Source organism: Barbus barbus (assembly GCF_936440315.1).
Source record: "Barbus barbus genome assembly, chromosome: 42".
Classification (NCBI taxonomy): domain Eukaryota; kingdom Metazoa; phylum Chordata; class Actinopteri; order Cypriniformes; family Cyprinidae; genus Barbus; species Barbus barbus.
The window spans coordinates 25,787,928-25,811,620 of NC_136720.1; the positions used below are offsets into that span (position 1 = coordinate 25,787,928).

The window sequence follows — 23,693 nt, forward strand, 5'->3', positions numbered from 1 at the left end:
ACCGTGTGCGCATGCGCCTGCTGCGGGTTTTGCGCTCGGGGACGCACGCGACGCGGCAGCAGCGGAGGAATCCATAGCAACGGCGGATAAACATGAGTTACTACAGCAGGTAAGACACCGATGGAAACACAATTATTAAAAATGATCCAAAAGCGACGTCCGTTTGGGGAGCACTGCGTGCTCGTGCGTGTGTGCTTACATTCGTGTCTTTCGTAACTTTGCTGTGTTTTTTCGGTGGGTCTTGTTGCGTTTCACGCGTGCTGTAACATCAGCCCAAGCTAAAAACACAAAACAACACACGCAGACTCTGAACAAACACACAAATCCCCATCAAACAGCTGAATTATGACCAGAAATGAGGTGAAAATGAAGCAGGAGAGTGCGTGTAACGGTGGAGCAGCGGTTAGCTGGAGGATAATAGAGGAAAAATCGCTGTATGATCGACATTACAGTGCTAAATCAATAAATATGATGATCAGCTGCTCAACTGTAAATCACAGCTTATCTTTATAATTGGAAAAATCTTTGATCAATCAGTGCAACAGGCTGTAATTCATTAACAATCACTCAGATGAGCGACTACTAATGCTACTCACGCTTCTGATGTGGTCACGTGATGCAATTTGCACCTAATTATTATATGGATATTACTATATCAGTTTACACAGAGTTTATACTCGCATCTTTAAGGTTTCTGGCATTGTTTTCATAACAATTAAGCCCCCTTTCTAATTGTTGCAATGTCAAAATAATTGTTTATTATTTTAATTGTGAAGTATGTATGCACTAATCAGGTATTTGTTGCAATTGCTTTACATCTTCACTGATGTAATAATAATAATAATAATAATATGTAGTGTGTCCAAATTTTACATCATAATTTAGAATCATTAGAATTTGAGGGGAAAATTGCTTAAATGTTATACAAATAATTTCACATCACAAATTTGTTTGGGTTTGGATAACCATATAGTAAACAACGTGATATTGATGTTAGCAAAGTATTAATATAGTGAATTATTATTAAAGGTGTTAATTTAAATATTTTCACTTATAACATAAATGCAAACTACTCACCTTATTTTCTTTTGATTATATAGATGAAAATACAAATTCACATGTTTATGAATTTCTATAAATAAAAATGAAATATGTTAGCATGAACTGATATATCTATTTATTTTAATTTATTTAATTGTAAGTTATTTTAATTGCATTTTTAAAATGTGTTAGTAATATATTGATTATATACTCAAGATTCAAGATTTTTATTTGTCACATACACAATTATACAGGGTATAACCAGCAGTGAAATGTAGGTAAAAAAAATAAAAATACTTATTATTTTGAAGATGATTTATTTTTTCTAAGAGTGCCTTAATTTTGTTCTATTAGACAAATTCAATGCACTGCCAAAAATACTTTTCTTTTTATATTTTCTAGATTGTGAAATTTACTAGCAATTTTTAAATGAAAGTTGTTTTTTATTTACTGTTCTGCTGTTAATGCTGCTCATATGGAGTGATTAATTAGACAGTCTCTCGTTATAATCGTTTAGCAGAGTGCTGTTGATGAATCTGACCGCTGTGAGGATGCGATGCAGCTGGGATCTCTGGCTGTCCTTGACTCTGTCCTGAGTCGAGAGTGTTGGCAGGACTAAGATCATGTTCAACATCTGCTCTCAGTTTCTTTGTGTAAGTTTTGTCCTCCAGACATGACCGGCTCTTTCCTATCAGAACCGCACTCCTTCCCTCCCACGATGCCTGAGCTGGAATTCAGTGTGTGATGCTCAAGGACAGGAAGTGGTTTGGATTTATCTGCAGCTTTTGTTTAACTTTCAGCCGCCTTCTGAGAAGAGTTGACGCAGTTTTCTTAAAGTCACATCTCTGATAATGATGAACCAGCTTCTATTTTGGTTTCTGCCTTGTGGTTGACTCCTAATTTCATCTCTCGGTTTGGATGGATGGGATTCTGGATTGTTTCTTGTGTCGTGCTGTGATCTGATGAGGTTGTTTTATCTGATCTGGTCCTCTTGTTTGCTATTTTCTTGTGTCCTTTGAGTTCCTGAGCAGTAGAGTGCAACAGTAGCTTTTTAAATGTTTGCATTTTCTTGCTTTGAGATAAGCCACAAAATTGATTCAAAGCAAAAACTATTCTAGAGATAAAGGTAAAATATTTTTTAGAGGTAATGAACTGCTCATCTGCATATTATATAATCAGAAATGACAGTACGATATGAAACTATAACTTATAGATTGTAAGCACAAAAATGAAAAGCATTCAAAGATATAAGCTGTTTGAGAGTGTAGGGAGACTGAATTTATTACATCATTTGCATTGCTTCATTGGAGTGGGCGGTCATTGCACAACGTTTCTGCTGTGATTCCTGTTTCTACGGTTACTATGACTTCTGTAATTGGTGGATTTGCTTCAAGATTAAGGGAATAGTTGATCCAAAAATGGAAATTTGCTAAAAATGTAGATGAGTTTGTTTCTTCATCAGATTTGGAGAAATGTAGCATTGCATCAGTGTCTCAGCAATGGATGCTCTGCAGTGAATGGGTGCCGTCAGAATGAGAGTCCAAACAGCTGATAAAAACATCACAATAATCCACACCACTCCAGTCCATCAGTTAATCTTGTGAATCTTTAGTCTTGTGAAGCCAAATGAAATTTTATGACATCAAATAACATTTTTAACTTTAAACTGTCGCTTCTGGCTAAAATATGAATCCATAATTCATAACAACGCTTCCTCCAGTGTAAAAAAAAAGTCTGTCTCCTGCTGTCCTCTCATATCAAAATCCAGCCCACATATTTGTTTAGAGCTATTTTGGCTTGTAAACGGTACTTAATCTGTGCAGACTTCTCTCCTGATTCAGACCAGACCACTTTTTCACTGGAAGAAGCGTTATTATGGATTATGGACTCGTATATTAGCCAGAAACAACAGTTTGAAATTAAATGACAGATTTGTTTCTTACAAACACGCAGCTTTTGTCTTCTTGAGAGGTTAACTGATGGACTGGAGTGGTGTGGATTATTGTGATGTTTTTATCATTTTTTTTTTTTTTATCATTCTGACGGCACCCATTCACTGTATATTGTCACTTACTCAAAGCTCATGTTGGATCTGTCTTGAAAGCTTTAATTTTGGGGATAATTGGTAAAATAAATGGCTTTTACTTCTGTTGTGGTCTTTTATAACCAACAGCACTGAGACGCAGAATGCATTGCGCTTGCTGTGGGTTTGCATGCATGTTGCCTTGTTTATTTGTCTATTTGCATGTGTGTCTCCTAGATCTCTTTTGATGAGTGCAGCTGGCCTGGATTCATATATCGCAGCGTGCATTTTCAAGGAGTTCATTCACAAAGCCAGAAAATGGTCCATCCACTCGCAGACCTGATGAATAAGTCTGAGAGTGTCATTATGGCGCAATTACGGTCTGTTCGGTAGCCATTAGATGAACATGGAAGTACAGCACAGCCTGAGATTGGCATCATTATCAGAGCCGTGAGAGGAACTGACACGCTGCAGATGAGACGATGGCAGTTTGCGTTTACATTCATAATAATTTACATAACAGACGTTTGCTTGCCAAAGCGACTTACACAGCAGTCTGGGTTTTAGAGCATATTTTCACTACTTGTTCATAGCATTAAAGTAACAAATTTTCTTCTTTTTAAAATAAGAGTTTCAGAACTTCCTCCTCAGTCCAAAAAAACATTGATTGAAATTAAACAGCAGAAGCATCTTGTTTGCACTAACACGGCGACATTTACATGTCAATGATGTCTACATGATAATCAGACACTTCCATCCAGACACAATGAGATTAAAAAGGAAGTAAAATGGAGACCATTATTTTGTCTGATAGTTTTATGACAATTATGTACAATTTGATGCATAAAGTGGACATACAGATTTTATTTTATAAAATTAATATTTCAGAGAGAGGGTGCAAAATGATTGTTTAAGAGTTGAATATTTTTTCTATTCACCTCAATGTTTTTCTCAAAACAGTGTTCACATCTCTAAACAATTAGTTTGTTGTTCAAACCAAATTTGAAATTCTTATTAAAGCAAATTGCACATTTTGGCCCATTTGTGCAAAAGGGCAAGTACATCTTTCTACAATTTGCACAATTCTGAAGCATAAATTCTAGTTTTTCTTAAAAAATTTATTTTATGAAACTGTTTCAACAAACTTTAAGTTCAATTGTCAGATGTTTTATGGGACATCACAACTTTATGGCATGTCTGCAAAATGTAGTAACAAATGTTCAAAATGTTTTGATGTTTGTTTCAGCATGGCAGTCAATTCTGGAAATGTTTGTTGTATAACAATATCTATTTTGTTCTTCTCTTTTGTTTGCTGCTAATGATATGCTTAGTCTATAATTATATAAGTTGTCTGGCCGTTTCAACTTTTTAGATCCGGATTTCAACAGTAGGTAAAAGTTTACTGGGAAAAGCAGTAACAGATTTTGATCATTTGCATTTGATGGCTCCCATGATGAAAAAATGTGAAATTTTGCACTCAGTTTTGATGCCATGTGCATTTATGTAAATTGTAGACAAATGTACTTTTGTGCCAAAACACATGCAATTTGCTTAAATGCATTAGAAATATCAAGCTAGCTGGAAAAATAAACAAATTATTCAGAAATCTCAGTGTATTGTTTTGTGAAACAAAATTCTTATTTGAGCCAAAGCGAGGTAAACCGAGAAAAACTGTAGATATTTTAGGTGAGTTTACTATGCATACATGCAATAAAGATGTGATGTCCCATAAAACAGCCAACTCGATTGAGGAAAACAATAAAACCCACATTAGAGTTAAATAGTTGTAAATGCTATATCGCAAATGTCAAATATGCATTTCTGCAGTCGTGTGTGTAGTTTTCGGCTGGTGGGTTTCACGTGGAGAAGAGTTCACACTTCAGAGTGACACCAAACGCTCAGCAGCGTCACGCTTTTCAAAGGGCATCTGTGGGATGTTGTTGCCATAGTAACAGCAGCTGCCTTGAGGGCTCACCTGCGGCTGTCATGCGTGTGTTCCCTCATGACCTGAACAGGTAGAGACGCCCAAATCCCAGACACACACACAAACACACTCTCGACATGGAGACGGTGAAGAGCTCTTCGCAGCCCGCTTACAGCCGCTGGTCATACAGGTACGAGAGACAGAACACACACACGAGAGACAGAACAGAGGTTTAGTGTTGAAAGTTTGTGTTTCGTATAAAGGAGTGTGTGGTTTGGACTCACATGAGAACCGTCGCTCTGTTGTGTGTTTGCACTCATTAAGTTCACAGTGTTTTAGTTCTTGAATGACGCTGCTGTTGTTTCCAAATATGGATATTGATTCCTCTATAATGAAAGCATGTTAAGTAAATGAGTATAGATGGATGGATGGATGGATGGATAGATATATAGAATGGATGGATGGATTTAATTCATTTGAGCTTTCTAATTTGTTTGAATTGCGTGGTGAAAAATTTTCAGCACATACTTTTATTTTTGGTGTTAAATATTGGAGGAGAGGACAGAGAGAGTTTCAGTTGTTAAATTTAGTTTTGGCTAAAAGAAAAATGGCAATATGCATGAAATTGAACAGAATCAGGAATGTAATCTTGTATCAACTTTTAATGCCATTGTAAAGTCAAGACTGTTGACTGATTTAATTTTTTATAAAGCTGTGTCCTGTACTGAAATGTCTGTGAATGGAGCGGTGCTGTGCTCTGTTGTAGATAATGAACTTTATTTTACTCAATTCATGTAAGAAGTAGGTGTGTTTTTATTGTTTTCTTTCTTTCTTTCTTTCTTTCTTTCTTTCTTTCTTTCTTTCTTTCTTTCTTTCTTTCTTTCTTTCTTTCTTTCTTTCTTACTGGAGAGCATCTGTTAGTGTTTGTGTTTGTGTGTGTGTGGGGTGTTACCTCAAGTTGTCATGTTGACCCTGGTAGCCATGGCGACACAGGTGTCACATCAGACAGCTTGTGTGTCACCTTACCTCCGTAAGCATGAAACATTCATTCAGGTGTGTGTTCGTTCGTCATCTTCATCACTGACTCTTCCTCTCATGTGTTTCTTTCCTCTTGCTCCGTCTGTCATCGCCATGGAAACAAAGAGCCTCCAGTTCTTCCAGCTTCGCATCCGCCGCCATGACCAGGTACAACAAACTCACTACTGTATGCGGTGATGCTTTAAACAAAACAATAAAACAAGCTTTATACTTATTCTTTTAATGGAGATCTGAAATGTTTTTTTCCGGTCTCTGTGGTGTGAGTGTTTGTGTGTGTGTGTGTGTGTGTGTGTGTGTGTGTGTGTGTGTATTTTTTGACACAGTCATGTATAGATGTGTGTATGTGAGGATGTTTGCGAGAAATTGATTTTCTTTCGTTTGGATGACTATCGGTCTACCTAGCAACGCAATGACTGACAGATGACTGATGGTGGTTAAAACACTCACACTGCAGCATTCAGTCTCTAGTCTCAACATGTCAAAAGATCTGTTTTAGATTCAGATTCAGCCGCTGGTGAATATAATGAACTTATATCTACTGAATGGGATGGTATAAGTGTGTGTTTGTGTGTGTTTATGGGTTTTTAATGTTGTTTGTTGTGTTTCAGTACGCTGGAGGACGACAGTCTGAACCTCAGACAGCAGAAACTGGAGAAACAGGTGAGACACATTTACACAAGACATAACACAACATAAAAACACATCAAAACAATAGCATGCTAATACACAATAGTACACAATAACATGCATCAAAATACAATAAAACACAAAAACACATTTCAGAACAACAATACACAAGAATATGCATTAAAACAATAAAACACAATACACAGTGACACATTTGAAAACACAGTAATACACAATAACATGCATCTAAACACAAAAAGACATCAAAACACAATAAAACAATAATACCAATAATGTCAAAACACAAAAAATACAATACACAATATCACATTTCAAAACAAAACAATACACAATAATATGAATTACAAGTCAAGTCAAGTCAGCTTTATTGTCAATTCTTCCACATGTACAGCACATACATACAGAGAATTGAAATTGCATTACTCTCAGACCCTTGGTGCATACAGTTAACATTAAACACGTTCAGATACAGATAATACAGTTTAAACATATGTACATACAACTATACAAATATACAAATGAGGATATTGTAGAAAAAAATAAGAATTAGATCGATAAAGTGGCATAAGGCGCATGGCAGATAGAGTGCAAAACCAGTTAAATAGAAACAACACTGTGTAGATATATTTGTAGTGCAAAAGAGCTTATCAGTCTGAGGACATTGTAGAAAATAAAAACAAGAGAGATAGATAAAGTGCATAAGGCACAAGGCAGAATAGATGGAGTGCAAACCAGTTGAATGTACAAAAACAAAACTGTGCAGATTTGTTTTGTTTTGTTATGAGTGTAGTGCAAGAAGAGCTTATCAGTCTGTTAAAGTGACAAGTCGAAGTGACTGTTCGGATAGATTTTTGTCAGACTATCCGAAGAGGTAATTTGCAGTCAATGTTGGATGTGATCAGCCAATGCTGCACAAGTGACAGGTGCCGGTCACAGTTTGTTGGTCGGTGGGGGGGGGGGGGGGGGGGTGTCACAGAGTCAGAGTTCCTAGTGTGTTGCTGTGTTAAATGGGGGTGAAAGAGGGGAGGGGGGGGCAAGGACGGGAGGGAGTTCAGCTTCCTGACAGCCTGATGTATGAAGCTGTCCTTCAGTTCAGTGCTGGTCCTCGCCTGGAGACTCCGCAGTCTCCTCCCTGATGGCAGCAGACTGAAGAAGCTGTGTGTCGGGTGGGTGGGATCTCCTGCAATGCGGAGGGCTTTGCGGGTGAGATGGGTGCTGTAGATGTCCTGGAGGGAGGGGAGAGAGACACCAACGATCTTCTCAGCTGCTCTCACTATGCGTTGAAGTGACTTGCGGCAGGATGCGTTGCAAGCGCCATACCACACAGTGATGCAGCTAGTTAGGATGCTCTCGATGGTGCCTCTGTAGAAGGTGCACATGATGGGGGCCGGGGCTCTGGCTCTTCTGAGTTTGCGGAGGAAGTAGAGACGCTGCTGTGCTTTCTTGGCCAGTGCTACAGTGTTGTTAGTCCAGGAGAGGTCCTCAGTGATGTGCACACCCAGGAACTTGGTGCTGCTCACTCTCTCCACAGTCGCACCGTTGATGGTCAGAGGGGCATGCTGAGTGTGTACTCTCCTGAAGTCAACAACAATCAATTATAACACAATAATGCACAATAACACGTCAAAAATACAATAATACACATAACACAAAAAAAAAAATAAAAAATACAATACAATACACCATAACACAGAAAATGCACAATAATATGCATGAAAACACAATCAAACATAACATTTCATACTTGTCAAAACACAATAACATGCCTCAAAAACACAATAATACACAATAACACATGCCAAAGAACAATAATATACATCAAAATACAATAAAACTTAAAATACATATTTCAGAAAACAACAATACACAATAATATGCATTAAACAGTGAAAAGCAATACACAGTAACTCGTGAAAACAGAATAATATACAATAACATGCATCGAAGCACAAAAACACATCAAACCACAATAAAACAATAATACGCAATAATGTGTCAAATCACAAAAAATACAATACACAATAACACATTTCAAAACATAAAAATACACAATAATATGCATAAAAACACAATACAACATAACATGCTTCAAAACACAAAGTACAAAACCCACATCAAACCATAGTAATACACAATAACAAGTATCAAAACAAAATAATACACGGTAACACATCAAAGCATTATAAAACACACAATAAAACAAAATACAGTGTTTCCCCTGCCATTATCTTAGGAGGGCGGCTCGCCCTCCCAACGGCACCCCCCGCCCCCCTTGAAGGATAAGTTCATTTTATTTAATTTAATTTTCTCTATAGCGCCAGATCACAACAGAAGTCAATTAAAGTTACCTTTCCAATAGAGCAGGTCTATACACACAAGTGAGCCCACTCCCACTAGTATTTGTAAATATTAAGATGCAAAACATCATATTTAAATATGACTTCTGCGTGTATGAATGAATGAATGAATGATGCATTTATATAGCGCTTTATTGTGTATTGCTGTACACCCAAAGAGCTTTACAATCATGTGGGGGGTCTCTCCTCAACCACCACCAGTGTGCAGCATCCACTTGGATGATGCGACGGCAGCCACAGGACAACGGCGCCAGTGCGCTCACCACACACCAGCTACAGGTGGAGAGGAGAGAGTGATAGAGCCAATCAAGTGTATAGGGATTATTAGGAGGCCATGATAGACAAGGGTTAGTAGAGGGAATTTGGCCAGGACACCGGGGTTACACCCCTACTCTTCACGAGAAGTGCCATGGGATTTTTAATGACCACAGAGAGTCAGGACCTCGGTTTAACGTCTCATCCGAAAGAAGGTGCTTTTTGACAGTATAGTGTCCCCGTCACTATACTGGGGTGTTAGGACCCACACAGACCACAGGGTGAGCACCCCCTGCTGGCCTCACTAACACCTCCAACAGCAACCTAGTTTTCACCGGAGGTCTCCCATCCAGGTACTGACCAGCTCAACCCTGCTTAGCTTCAGTGGGCAACCGGTCTTGGGCTACAGGGTGATATGGCTGTGGCATATACACTTTACACACACTGCTGCGTGCACACAATCCCACAAAAGACTCAGCAATATATGTATGTTTACATGCTCATGCACTACAAATCATCCTGCACTGTTCCCCAACCAGCTGCTTGACTGTTTCTCTTTGCACATTTACAGTATTTATGTGAAGCATTCGTATAGTTTGTATTTTTTATCTTTTATTTTTTTTAGTTTGTATAGGGTAAATATTTATATATAGTATACTTATAGTTAAAATCTGTCAGTAGGTTAGTTTTGTTTAGGTTTATAGTGTATAGGTTTATAGTGTTGTTTATAGGTTTAAAGTGTTTTTTTTACTTCATTGTTGTATGTCTGTATTTATGTAGCACCGTGGTCCTGCGAGGCACGACATTTCGTTCCACTGTATGTCCCCACATGTAGCGGAACGACAATAAAGCTCAACTTGAACTTGAACTTAATGTATGTAATGTATGGAGTACTACAGAAGCACGAGTGACGTCTGCCGCCTCACTAAATGAGGACATAAATACATGAACAACATCTCCAGAACTGCTCTGAGAGTCACTTCATGAGCATATACATACAGAAATGTAAAGGTATTCACGGCAACCCGTCAAAATAAAAGTTTGGGTTTCAATTGTAGACATTGTGGCAGAAAGATATTCAGTAGACTGTACGTATTAGCCTACTAAAATGATTAAAACCTTATTTTTAAGGAATAATCATAAAATATGTCTTTAATGTTTTAATTGTAATATTAAATCCCCTTTATTTTCCCAAAAAAATGAGATTTGTTTAACTTTCATTAATGAAAAGATAAATTAAATGAATGTTTTTATGCTGGGAAAAAACTGAACACCCGCCCCCCAAAGCCATAAACCTAGGGGAAACACTGAAATAATACACAAAAACACGTATCAAAACAAATAATAGCTACATGGTAACACATCAAAGCATCAAAAACACAATAAAATGCAATAACACACAATAATACACAGTATGGATTTTACTTTGCATTCTGATGCAATTGATTGCTTCCTGTGTTTCCGCCCCTCAGCGTGAGCTTATCGGCACCATTTGACTTTAAGTGAAACTCTCATTGTGTTAGCAGCCCTCATTTCTCTTCCTGTCTGTCGTCTACTGTCATTTCATCCAACTTCTCTCTATCTCTCTCTCACACACACACACACTGTTCGGTTCTGCTGTTGAAAGGATGATTCTAGCGAGTATGCGTCAACTTCTTCATCTTTCTGTGAGTGCTTTGTTTCTGGGAAGGATTGTGTGTGTTTTCTGCTCATCCTCCTGATCCTTGACTGTTATCGTTAACTTCCTGTGCCGTACAGAGCTCTTGCTGATTTTATCTCAGCTCTAGTAGATTATCTTTGTATAACAATAGCGGTCACATGCTTGGATACTCCTACTTACTTTCATATGTTTTTCACATTTTATAATCATTAAAACTATGAATACTATTAATGTACTGTTATTTATTAATAATTTGAATTAGCTTTTTTGTAATATTGTCAGTTTTCATTTTAATGTTACTTTTTTTTTGCATTTCGATTTGAATAATTTTGCTTTCAGTTTCAGTAATTTTAGTACTTCAAACTGAACTTTATGGGACGGTTTCCTGGATAGTGATTAGATTAAGCCAGGACTAGGCCTTTGTTAAATTAGGACATTCAAGTAGTTTTTACAAAAAAGCATTACTTGTGTGCTTTTTAAGACCAAACAATGGCACTGATGCATTTTAAGATATGTTAGAGTTAGATGCCATATCAGTTAGATGCCAGAACATTATTTCAAGTTTTCATTCAAGTTTTATAAGTTAAATTTTTCTATGTAATATTTTATTTCAGCTTCATTTCAACTGCCATAAATAACTTTTAGTAGTTTTATTTTTTTTATATTTTATTTTATATTTTAATAGTTTTAGTTGACAATAAAAACACTGAATATAAGCAACATTTTAAGTTTATGTTCATGTTTTTATAAGTTTTATGTAATATTTACATTAAATTTTTTTCAGCTTCATTTCAATTAACGACAAATCATTTTTAATAGTTAAAGTTTAGAATAACAATACTGGAATAGAAACAACATTTCAAGTTTCATACGTTTTTATATTTAATATTTATATATATTATTTTTTATATTATTTTATTTAAATTACCCAAAAATTTAACAATAGTAACACTGGAATAAAAAGTTCCCATTAATTTTTTAAAGTTAACATTTTTTTAACATTATATCTAATATATATATTTATTTTAACAATATTTTTTAACAATATCTATATTTTAATTTCATCTTCATTTAAATGACTGAAAATGATTTATTAGTAGTTTTAGTTAACAAGAACAACACTGGAAAAGAAACACAACAGCAGAATGAGGATTCCTGTACAGTAAGTCGCTCCATGTGTCTCATGATCTGGTTGCATATTCTCTTAAAAGCCACATTAACAGACAACACCCTCGTTTTACACTTGCTCTAGTGGTTTGACCCTCTACTAAATGCACTGTATGCATCTAGTAAGTGATGCATAATGAATGATCTGAGTGTGTTAGTGGTGTTATTGTGTCTGCAGAGGGCGCTGCTGGAGCAGAAGCAGCGGCGGAAGCGTCAGGAGCCGCTGATGGTCCAGCCGAACTCAGAGGGACGTCCGCGCCGCTCTCGGCCGCGCCGCAGTGAAGAACAAGCCCTGCTCGTGGAGCCGCACCTCAGCACTGCCAGTGACATCATCCTAGACGGTGAGGCTTTAAACGGACAGTTCACCCAAAAATGAAGATTTGCTGTAGGGCTGGACGATTTTTCAGATTTTAGCGATTCATTCAAATTTGATCTTTTGCCACAATTTTGTTTTTTAGAAATCGAGGAATCAGGATTTTGAATCGAAATATTACCAAACGTTAGAATTAGACACTTTGACAATATGCCAATGATGATAGTAAAGAGAAAAGATCGATCCAAGTGCATGTCGGTGCACGGGATTAACCTCTCACGTGTGACGCGCTCATATCACGCAGAATGCGCTTATGTGTTGACAAAGATACGATACGGGCAGTGGAATAGGAAAAACATGCTAGAAGTTGGGAGTGAACTTCTTTCAACTCGAGCACCGCGTTTTTAGGATGCATGATGTGTGCAATAGTCAAACGCGTCCATGTTTACATAGAAAATACAATGGAAAAGCAGCTCAATCGAATAAAAAAATCTGTGAAGAACTACTAGTGTATGTCTGATATTTCATGTTTGGATCATGGCTACAGGCTGAAAGCTGCTGTTGTTTTTAAAGAACATTTATAGTTAATAATAGTCTACTGGTGTTATACCTTCAGTCATTTTGAATTTGAATTACCTTGACTTTTGAGATTTTTTTTTTTTTTTTTTCAAATAATTTTCAACATGCCTATAAGACAAGTTTGTACAAGATGTAGTTGTAGTTCATGCATCTTTTCTGCAAAAATATTTAACAAGTATTTTGTTTAACATTTACGTCATGTTGACAACTTCATGTTTGCTGCGCTTGGAATAGAATTTTGGGTTAATAAAGAAGTTACTTGAGTCAAGTTGTAGTTACATTTTCAAATTGACTAGTTTAAAATCGTAAAAAATCGGGAATCGGTCAAACGTTTTGAAAAATCGGGATTTAATTTTTTGCCATATCGCCCAGGGCTAATTTAGGCCACCCGAGATGGAGGTGACTTTTTTTCTTCAGTAGAACAGTAAAGAAGATTTTTAGCTGATACCCTGGTCCTTGGTGATTCATAAAATGTAAGTCATTGGCTACCGGCGCTTTGAGAGTCATAAAAAGCAACACAAAATTGATCTCTGTTGCTCCTGATGAATATTAAGGTCTTATGAAGCTAAACGAACGGTCTGTGCAAGAAACTGAACATTATTTACAGCATCATTACCTGTAATCCAGAGCTTCCTGAGTAATGTCTGGTTTACAAATGAATCATTCTTTTGAACCGATTCTTTTTAGTGAACTAGTTGAAGCAGTTAATCAAATCAGAATCGTCTTAATTAGTTCACAGCTCAAGCAGCACAGATCTACTCAATTAAAACTTATTTTCAGACGCCTGACAGTCACTCCGACTTGAAATGAGCCAAAATAGTGGCGTATCTGATCCTATGATGAATGAACTCATTCAGCGCTCCAATGAAATGAACATTTTTATGGTTTAACATAAAAGGTGAGCTGATGAAGACTAGTTTATTCACTTTATGTGCCTTAGACATGTAAAACATCCACTTTTCAAATCATTATTGGGTGCTTTAATAATATAATTGCATATATTGCATGATCAAACTAGTGAATTGAACCAGTTGATTAAAACGAATCAAGCAGTGAAACAAGCAGTTCACAGAAAAGAATCATACTTCCCATTTGCCCTGAGGCTCTGGTTTACAGGTAATAATGTTGTAAATGATGTTCAGTGTCTTGCACATGATCGCTTTGCTTCATACGACCTTAATATATCATCAGGAGCCACAGGGATCAATTTTGTGTTGCCTGTATTTGCTTTTTTTGACTCTCAAAGTGCCGGTACCCATTGACTTGCATTGTATGATTCACCAAGGAGCACAGTTTCTACTAAAAATCGTCTTTATTGTTCTACTGAAGAAAAAAAGTCAGCTACATCTTGGATGGCCTAAAGGTGAGTAAATTAACAGCAATTTTTTTTATTTCTAGGTGAACTATGCCTTTAAATCATGACACGCCTCACTATGCTTTTTATTATTCATCCCACTGTTTTGCTTCAGTGTCGTTTGTGTAATAGTTTTACCTTCTCTTATCTGTTTCTCAGGACTCATATCTGCTGTTCGTCCTTCACTCTTTCTGAGAAGGTTTTTCGTTCATTTGCAGTCAGACTTTTTTAGTTTCCTCTATCAAACAAAAATGATCACTCCGCCTGCTGAATAGATCTAGAATTGAATATTGTGCTTTGATTGGCATTCAGTATCTCGCCCTGCGGCTGTATGTGTGTTTTGTGTGTGAATGATTGAATGTGTGTGTGTTTGTCCGTCAGGCATCGATGGCCCTGCGGCTCTGCTGGGTTCAGAAGCTCCAGATCTGGGCAGTAAGATCCAGGTTCTGTCGGTCAGTCCGCCGCAGCAGCCCTCGCCGCCCGCCGCAGAAGAGCCGGAGACAGACGCCGACACCGACACACTGCTGGAGCCCAAAACTGACATACACACACTACTGCAGAGACGCGGTAATACACACACATGCAGGGGAGCGCTGTTTATAATGCACCTTTTTTCTGTGGTAGCGGTAACTTAAAGTAAAACCATAAAAACATTTTCATTACTTGAAATAAAAAAAATAAAAGAACTAAAATAAAACTAAAAAAGTAATGAATAATTATAAATGAGATTAAAATAAATAAATACTTAAAAATTATATTAAAATACATAAAAACTATTAAAATAAATAAATAATACTTGAAAAGGGGTCTATAAAAAATTCAATTAAAATAAATACATAAACAAAAGGAAAGGCAATTTGACATTTTTAGATATATATATTTTTTTCATTTGCATAGACTTCAGGAAATTCTTTCAAGTTCTGTGATTTTTCTTTCTTTTCTGGGGACTATAAAACTAACGTTAACTGAAACTAAAACCATAAAAACATTAATGTTTAAAAATGTTACTTGAAAGAAACTGAAAAAATAAATAAATAATTGATTAAAATAAATGAATAATAAAAAAGATGAAAAGAGACTATATTTGATTTAAAATAAATAAATTAATAACTAAATAATAATTTGATTCAAATACATAAATAATAAAAATATAAAAGTATAAAAAAAATAATTTCAGCTAGTTGCCAAGACAACATTTCTAATGTTTGTTAAAATCTGAAACTTCATAAACTACAATAAAAAAAATATTCTTATTTTAATAATAATAAAAATGCTTAATAATAAAATAATAATAATAAAAAAATTAAAACGTACAACAAATTAACCAAAACTTTAATGAAAATTAAAGTGAAACCAGAAACCAGAATAATTAAACCTAATTAAAAATTAACAAAACCTATAATATTATATTGATGATACTAAAACAACACTGCTAGAGACTTTTCATATCACGATAATTGCTAAAGCTTTTATTATGGAAGTTACTGAAACTTACATGTTGTCCTCTTAATAAGATGTTTAAGAACTTTGTTATATAACAAAAAGGACTTTGGACACTTATATGCTGAACAGTACACAAAGTATAAATTTAACTGTGTAAAAAGATCAAAACTATAAAGAACAATAATAGAGTTCAGTACTATAAATCATATTACTGAATGTCTACTGGGGGCATTTTTAAAAATGTCAAGAACAGCACACACAGTCTAGTGTGTGTGTGTGTGTGTGTGTGTGTGTGTGTGTGTGTCTCTCAGGAGATTGCGTGTAAATGGCAGTCCTGGTCTCGGTGCAGCAGCTGTTGTTTCTCATCTCCAGCTCTTTAAACTCTGTTTCTCTCAGGACTGTCTGGCAGCATGAACTACGACGAGGCCAGTGAGGAAGATGATGATGAAGCTGAAGAGCGAAGCCGATCACTGTCACCGAACACAGAGAGCACTCGTCCTGCGTCGGCCTCCAGCACCAAATCCACCACGGTCAGACAGACACAACAACCTCCTCCACACAAACACAGAGCCACAGTTTGAGGAAAATGGACTCTATGCACACTGACTGTCTGTGCATTTCTGCTGAAGTCTCCGTGCTCCACGAGCATTGGTATAAACTGTTGCAAACTCTCTCTATCTTATCATATAACTGTTGATTCATAAATAATTACATTACAATATACTATAGTATATTAGATATATTGTTATATAACTATAGTAAACATAACATTATTGTATATTAAACCATAAACATTTCAGAAATTAGTTTCAGAAGCTTTAAATAAAAAATAAATAAATACCATTTTGTTAAAAAAAAACAACAACAAAAATAAAATAAATAAATAAATAATGGGAATATATACTAAAATAAATGTATTTAATTTTTTTTATTAAGATATAAATATTACAGTTAAAATAAATAATTAAATGATACAAATAGATTAAAAAAAGTAATGAAAAAGATTAAAATAAATATAAAAAATATAAATATAAAAAATATTTTTAAAAGATATATAAATAAATAAATAAATACATAATGGGAAAATAGATAAAGAAACAAATAAATAATAATAACAAAAAATTTAAACGTAACTATTACAATAAATAAAAAAAATGCTTAAAATAATAAATAAATAATGGAAAAATATTAAAATAAATGAATAAAATATTAGATTAAAATATAAATAAAGATGTAATACAAATAAATTAATAATAAAAAAAATAAAAAAAATAACCACATGTAACTAGTACAATTTAATACAAAAATAAATCAAATAATGTCAATTTAAACTAATTTTAAATAAAACAAATAAATAATCCTGAATGGAGAAGTGATTGTGCATAGAGTCCATTAAACTCAGGATATTAAACTGGGATACGGGAAAGTGTTTCATTCAGTTTGTGAACTTTCCTCATTTGAGAATAATAATGATCTATTTTCATCATTGATTCATGTCTGTTTGAGGACTAATTGTGTGAGTTTTGTCTCTGTCCCATCAGGAGTGTCTCCCGGTGGGTTCTCCGTCAGCTGAGGGCTCCTCCGTTGAGGTGGATAATCTGGAGGAGTTTGTTCTCCGTCCGGCTCCGCGGGGGGTCACCGTCAAGTGCCGCATCTCGCGGGATAAGAAGGGCATGGACCGCGGACTCTATCCTACGTACTTCATGCACCTGGAGAGAGAAGACGGCAAGAAGGTCTGGTCTGATCTGATCCTTCACAATCACTTCTGCTCACTTTAGTGCTCTCTCGCTCATCTCTATCTCTGTCTCTCTCTCAGGTGTTCTTATTGGCCGGACGCAAGAGGAAAAAGAGCAAAACATCCAACTATCTGATCTCTGTAGACGCCACAGATCTGTCCCGTGAGGGCGAGAGCTTCATAGGAAAGCTGAGGTGCCTCTCTGGTGTTTTTTTTTAATCCGGTATTAACTCATCTCGTCTCAGGAAATTCAGTCACAAGTGACCTTCAAATGATCGGATCATATTTGACACTGTGAACTTACGATCGATGGGATGTTTCCGGTTCAATATGAAATCAAGACAGCATTTGTGACATCCAGTCAGTTACCACAGAAAACAATTTCCCACCTTTTTTAAAAGCACAATTGTACTTACTGTATTTACAATAGAAGCACATATAATAAATTAATAAATAAATGAAATGATTATAAATGAATCAAAATGTAAAAATTTGATTAAAATATATAAAAATAAAATAAAATACATAAATAATAAATAAATTTACATCATAAAAATATAGTAAAATAAATTATGAAAATAAATAAATGAATAATGAAAATTAATAAATAATACTAAAATAAATAAATCTATTAAAAAACAAGAAATTGTATTAAAATGAATAAACATTAAAAGTTATATTTAAATAAATAAAACTAAAATGTATATAAATAAATAACAATTAGATTAAAAAAGATAAATAATAAAAGCTAATAAATAAATAAATACAACATTCATAAAATGTATTAAATAAATAGTAACAAATAGATTAAAATAAATGAATAAATGTAATAAAATATTAAACTGAATTCATAATAAAGAATGGAAAAAAATATAAATATAAATAATACAGCCAACTGTACAGTATTATAGTAAGTAGAAAGAAAGCATAAATATTTTCTAAATAATATTTTACATATTTCCAATATGAATGTTTCACAATATAAATTGGGGCTTTATACATGAAAATATATAGCAGCCTTTTGAATTTTAGGATAGTGTCTAAAAGATTGAAAACTCTTAAGTTAGTTAATAAAGATTTTTTACTGAATAATTAATGTGCTGTATTAAAAACACAAGCTTTTAGCCTTTGCTGCCCCACTCCGTGACTGAAATCACATGTGGCTTTTTTTGGAGTGTGTGTGAGTTGATGTTCTGCCGTTCGTCAGATCATGAGTTGATGATGTTCACTGTTCACCGCAGGTCTAATCTGATGGGAACCAAGTTTACTGTGTACGATAACGGCACGAACCCCTCGAAAACCCCCGGAGCGCTGCTGGAGGAAACCGACACTCGACAGGAGCTCGCTGCCATCTGCTACGTCAGTGTGTCTCTGTTTCTCTCTGTTTCTGAGTGCTTTTGCCCACTTCTTATTGTGTGTGTGTGTGTGTGTGTGTGTTTAGGAGACCAATGTTCTGGGCTTCAAAGGGCCGCGGAAGATGACCGTGATCATTCCCGGCATGAACATGAACTTCGAGCGGGTTCCGGTTCGGCCCGCGTGCGTGAGTGTCTCCTCTGGCAGCTGTCAGTCAGATCATCACTGTGAGCGCAGCAGCTGATGTGTGTGTGTGTGTGTGTGTGTGTGTGTGTGTGTGTGTGTGTGTGTGTGTGTGTATTTCAGGAGCAGGAGTCTCTTCTGAGTAAATGGCAGAATCACTCGCTGGAGAATCTGATCGAGCTGCACAATAAAGCGCCGGTGTGGAACGATGACACGCAGTCCTACGTGCTCAACTTCCACGGCAGAGTCACGCAGGCCTCCGTCAAGAACTTCCAGATCGTCCACGACAACGACCGTAAGTCACCTCAGATCCGTCACACGTCCACCAGTCTGAGGTATATGTGTGTGTGTGTATATATATATATATATATATATATATATATATATATATATATATATATATATATATATATATATATATAAAACTTTAGATATTTATTCTGGATATATTCGTGGACATCTTGTTCAGACACATGGCATCATGGATTCTATCAAATACCAACAGATTAAAAAAATCAATAAGTGACTGACTCTGTTAGAAATCTTATAATGGGCCATGTTTGGATCTTCCAACCGGATAATAATCCAAACACAAACCTCAAAAACAACACAAAAATGGGTCACTGAGCACAAAACCAAGCTTCTGCTGGCCATTCCAGTCCTCTGACCTGAACCCTGTAGAAAATGAGTGAGGTGAACTGAAGAGAAGAAGCACCGTCATGGAGCTGGGAATCTCAGTTTGAGATTCACAGCTCTGATCTCGTCAGGTGTTCTCTAACCTCATCAGGCATTATAGGAGAAAGTTTAGAGCTGTTAAACTGGCAAATGGAGGTTTCAAAAAGTATTGAATAAAAGGGTGCCGTTAATTGTGGCCAATGTATATTAGAGAAAAACATTTATTTCATGATGATATTAACCCCATTTTAAATTTTTATCCAATGAAAGGTTAGATTTTTGTGAAAAGGATTAACAATGCAGATTAATTTTCACAGCCTTCTTTGATCATATTTACCAAGGGTTAGAGCCCTGCACGGGCCTCAAATTTAGAGACGCTCAGGCCCTAGCTCGGGTTTTGCAGCAAACAGATTTTTTATCTGTTGGTATTTGATAGAATCCATGATGCCATGTGTCTAAACAAGATGTCCAGGACCTCCAGCAGAAATATAAACCCACAACATAAAAAATACAGCAGTATATTTCATTGTACACATGGGGTACTTTTTATCCCTGTGTTCACCTAACCCATCTTGAGTGTTTGCTGCTAAAAAGCACATTTTTTAGTTTCATCTGACCATAGAAGCCAGTCTCATTTGAAGTGCCAGTCCTGTCTGATAACTGAATATGCTGGAGTTTGTTTTTGGATGAGCTTGGAGAATTTTTCTTGAAACCCTCCCAAACAACGTGTAGTGATGTAGGTGCTGTTTGACAAATTTGTTTTAAAGGTTTTCTGACCCCGAGACTCAACTATTTTCTGCAATTCTCCAGCTGTGGTCCTTGGAGAGTCTTTAGCCTCTCAAACTCTCCTTCTCACCGTGCATCAGGACGATATATATACATGTCCTCTTCCTGGCAGTTTCGTAACATTTTATATTGATTAGAAATTCTTAATTATTTCCCTGATGGTGGAAATGGGGATTTTCACTGCTCTAGCTCTTTTCTTAAAGCCACTTCACTAATTTGTGACACTCAATTATCTTTTGCTGCGCATCAGAAATATTACTTGGTTTTTCTCATTGTGATGGATGATTAAGGGAATTTGGGAATTTGCTTTGTTTTCTCTCTTATTTATATTTCTGTGAAACAGGAAGCCATAGCTGGATAATTTCATGTTCATAATCACCCTGGAGTGCTCAAAATTGTGAATATGAATGGTAATATACTTCAGAGATATTTTACTCTTAAGAATTTCTAGGGGTGTAAATAATTGTGTCCAACGTGTGTTTGAGAAAAACATTTATTTCATGATGCTATTTCCCCCCATTTTAAATTCTTATTATCCAATGAAAGGTTAGATTTTTCTGAATTTTTTTAATAAAAGATCAAAAGGATTAATAATGCAGATTCATTTTCACAGCCTTCTTTGATCGAATTTACCCAGGGTGCCGATATTTTTGGCCTTATATATATTATTTATTTATTTTTATTTTTTTTTAGGTAAAGAATTAGTCATTTGGAAGTTTTCATTTTTATTTTTAAATATGTATACAGTTTGTATTAGTTATTTATTAAGTTTTAGTTATTGGAGTACATCAAGATGAAATGAAAATGTTGCCGTTTTATATTGTCTGTTTTCATTTTCAGTTTAGTTGAAGTATTTGTAATTTTAAAGTTGTTTTAATCATTTTTATTATATTATTTTATTGTCTATATATTTGTTTATTAATTTTTATTTCGGTTTTAATTTTAGTATAGTACATCACATTAAAGGGGGCATAACACACACAGTTTCACCCAATCTCATGTTAATCTTGAGTACCTATAGAGTAGTACTGCATCCTTCATATCAAGGCTTGAAAAGGCCTATAGTTTTATCATATTTATAAAAGAAAGATACAGCTTTACGATTCTCTCCGAAAAGCCGAGCTCCTGGAGGCGCGCCGATCGCCAACAAAACAGAGACAGTTGATGCCGTTTCACTTACCGTCTGCAGTTCTGAATCATGACCGGGATCTTTTATAGCTGGGACTGCTCCATCTTTCAGTATCAAACGATGTGCAAATCCAGCGTCGAACTTGGCCTCGTTTATAAAATGTTCGTCAACAAACACACTTGAGAAACTCCGTTGCTGCCCTGAAAAAACAAACTGCATCCACTGTACATGTAAACGCTGGGTTCTTCGGGAAGCTGAACAAGGTTATCATTCCCTCACAACCACAAACACACTTCTCTAGAGACATTCTTCCCGAGCGAGTCCGTGCAGCGCTGCCGGATGAAGCGCGTTGATGGGAGATCCGGGAGAAATGCCCATATAAGGAGTTCCACCCTTGTTTACGTCAGCAGGAGCCATGATCGAAAAAAGTTCTCTGAAACTTGTATGAACCTGGAAGCAAGATTTTTGATACAGAAATACTGTTATACCTTTAACTTGCTACCAAATTACAATTCAAAAGAGGAAGAAGTTTAAATAGTTTTTTTTAAGCACTTAGGTATCAAAGTACAATTAAAAAGAAACAGAAGAAATCTACTATATATAGTGTGGGATGATTGTCTTCTTGTACATTTGTTTTTAATAATGAATCAAATCCAAATCATACCATATATAGCTCTATTCATATAATGGACTTTACATTTAAGGTTTGTCTTTGTTTTTTCTGTTGTTGTGATTGTGTGTTGGTGTGTTTTCAGCTGACTACATCGTGATGCAGTTTGGCCGAGTGGCGGAGGACATCTTCACTCTGGACTTTAACTACCCCATGTGTGCTCTGCAGGCCTTTGCTATCGGCCTGTCCAGCTTCGATAGCAAACTGGCCTGCGAGTGACCATGTGACTCACCCCTACACACACACACACACACACACCGCTCGTCACTCAGGACACTAAAGCACAGTCGTCCTCAGGAAGAGGATTTGTGCTATATCACAATAATTAGAAACAAAAGGACCAAATTAATCATTTTGTAAAGGAAACACATTGAATCATTTAACCTTTTAGTACCTGGAATAACTGACAAGATGATCCTGCAACTTTTTTTTTTCTTAAAAGAGAAGATTCGCCGGATTTATGCTTTAATGGACCAATAGAAAAGAGACTGAGGAATATTGTGAAATGAGAGAGATTTTATTTAGGCTTTTTATGATGTTTTCTGTGATGTTCTTTAAGTGTCTGATGGATTTGAAGAGTGTGTTGTTATTAAGGAGAATCTCACTCAAACTGTTAAGAACATTTTCTGCTCAGAATTTTATTGAAGCTTGTTCCTGCCATGGGATAAAAAAATAAAAAAGGTCACTGTGACTCACAATTCTGACTTTTTTAAACAGGTGTGATATTATATTTGACAATTTGGACATTTCTTCTCAAAATTTTGAGTTTATAACTCACAATTCAGCATTAATGTCTCACAAAAGTTTATATCATGCAATTTTGTATTTATATTGTGCAATTCTGTGCTTATATCTCACATTCTGTTTATATCTCGCTATTCTGCGTTTATATCACAATATCTGTTTATATCACACAATTCTGATTATTTTGCACAATTCTGAGTTTACACAATTACAGCACAATTACTTTTTTTTTATCCCAAGGAAACAAGCTTCCAAAGACTTCACCACTGAAATTAAAAGAAAAACTGATATTGTGCATTAAGAAAATTAAACAAAAAAAATCATGTAATAGAGCAATTGGGAATTACAGTTATTTATCCAGATGCATTATGGTAGTGAAAGTTTTCATATCTAAAAATGTGCTTCATTTTTTTTTTTTTTGTTATCAAGGTGATATGTGTCCTAGATGTATCTTAATGAGATTTACATTTTTTTTTTTTTTTTTTTTTTGGATGATGTTGATGTATTTTTTGCATTCTGCATGTTCAAATATGACATTTTTAACACCTGTTTTTAAACGTGGTCCGTTATTTGTCTTTTCACTAGTCTTTGCTCACCGAAAGTCGCTGAGGAAACA

The 23,693-nt window shown here is 35.6% G+C and overlaps 1 protein-coding gene across 2 annotated transcripts; it reads left to right on the forward strand.

Moving 5' to 3' along the window:
- The first annotated feature begins 13 nt into the window (after nt 1–13).
- On the forward strand, nt 14–23,631 carry LOC306861088 (tubby-related protein 3-like). Of its 2 annotated transcripts, XM_079403165.1 has the most exons (12): nt 14–109; nt 6,132–6,173; nt 6,635–6,686; nt 12,292–12,454; nt 14,741–14,926; nt 16,199–16,332; nt 17,344–17,535; nt 17,619–17,731; nt 18,779–18,896; nt 18,979–19,077; nt 19,197–19,368; nt 22,419–23,631. In XM_079403165.1, the coding sequence occupies exons 1-12, from the start codon at nt 93–95 to the stop codon at nt 22,550–22,552; spliced, it is 1,422 nt and encodes a 473-aa protein (XP_079259291.1). In that variant the 5' UTR covers nt 14–92; the 3' UTR covers nt 22,553–23,631. The 2 variants fall into 2 exon arrangements, with proteins under 2 accessions (XP_079259291.1, XP_079259292.1); XM_079403166.1 differs by lacking the exons at nt 14–109; nt 6,132–6,173; nt 6,635–6,686 and adding an exon at nt 10,787–10,953.
- The last annotated feature ends 62 nt before the right edge of the window (nt 23,632–23,693 follow it).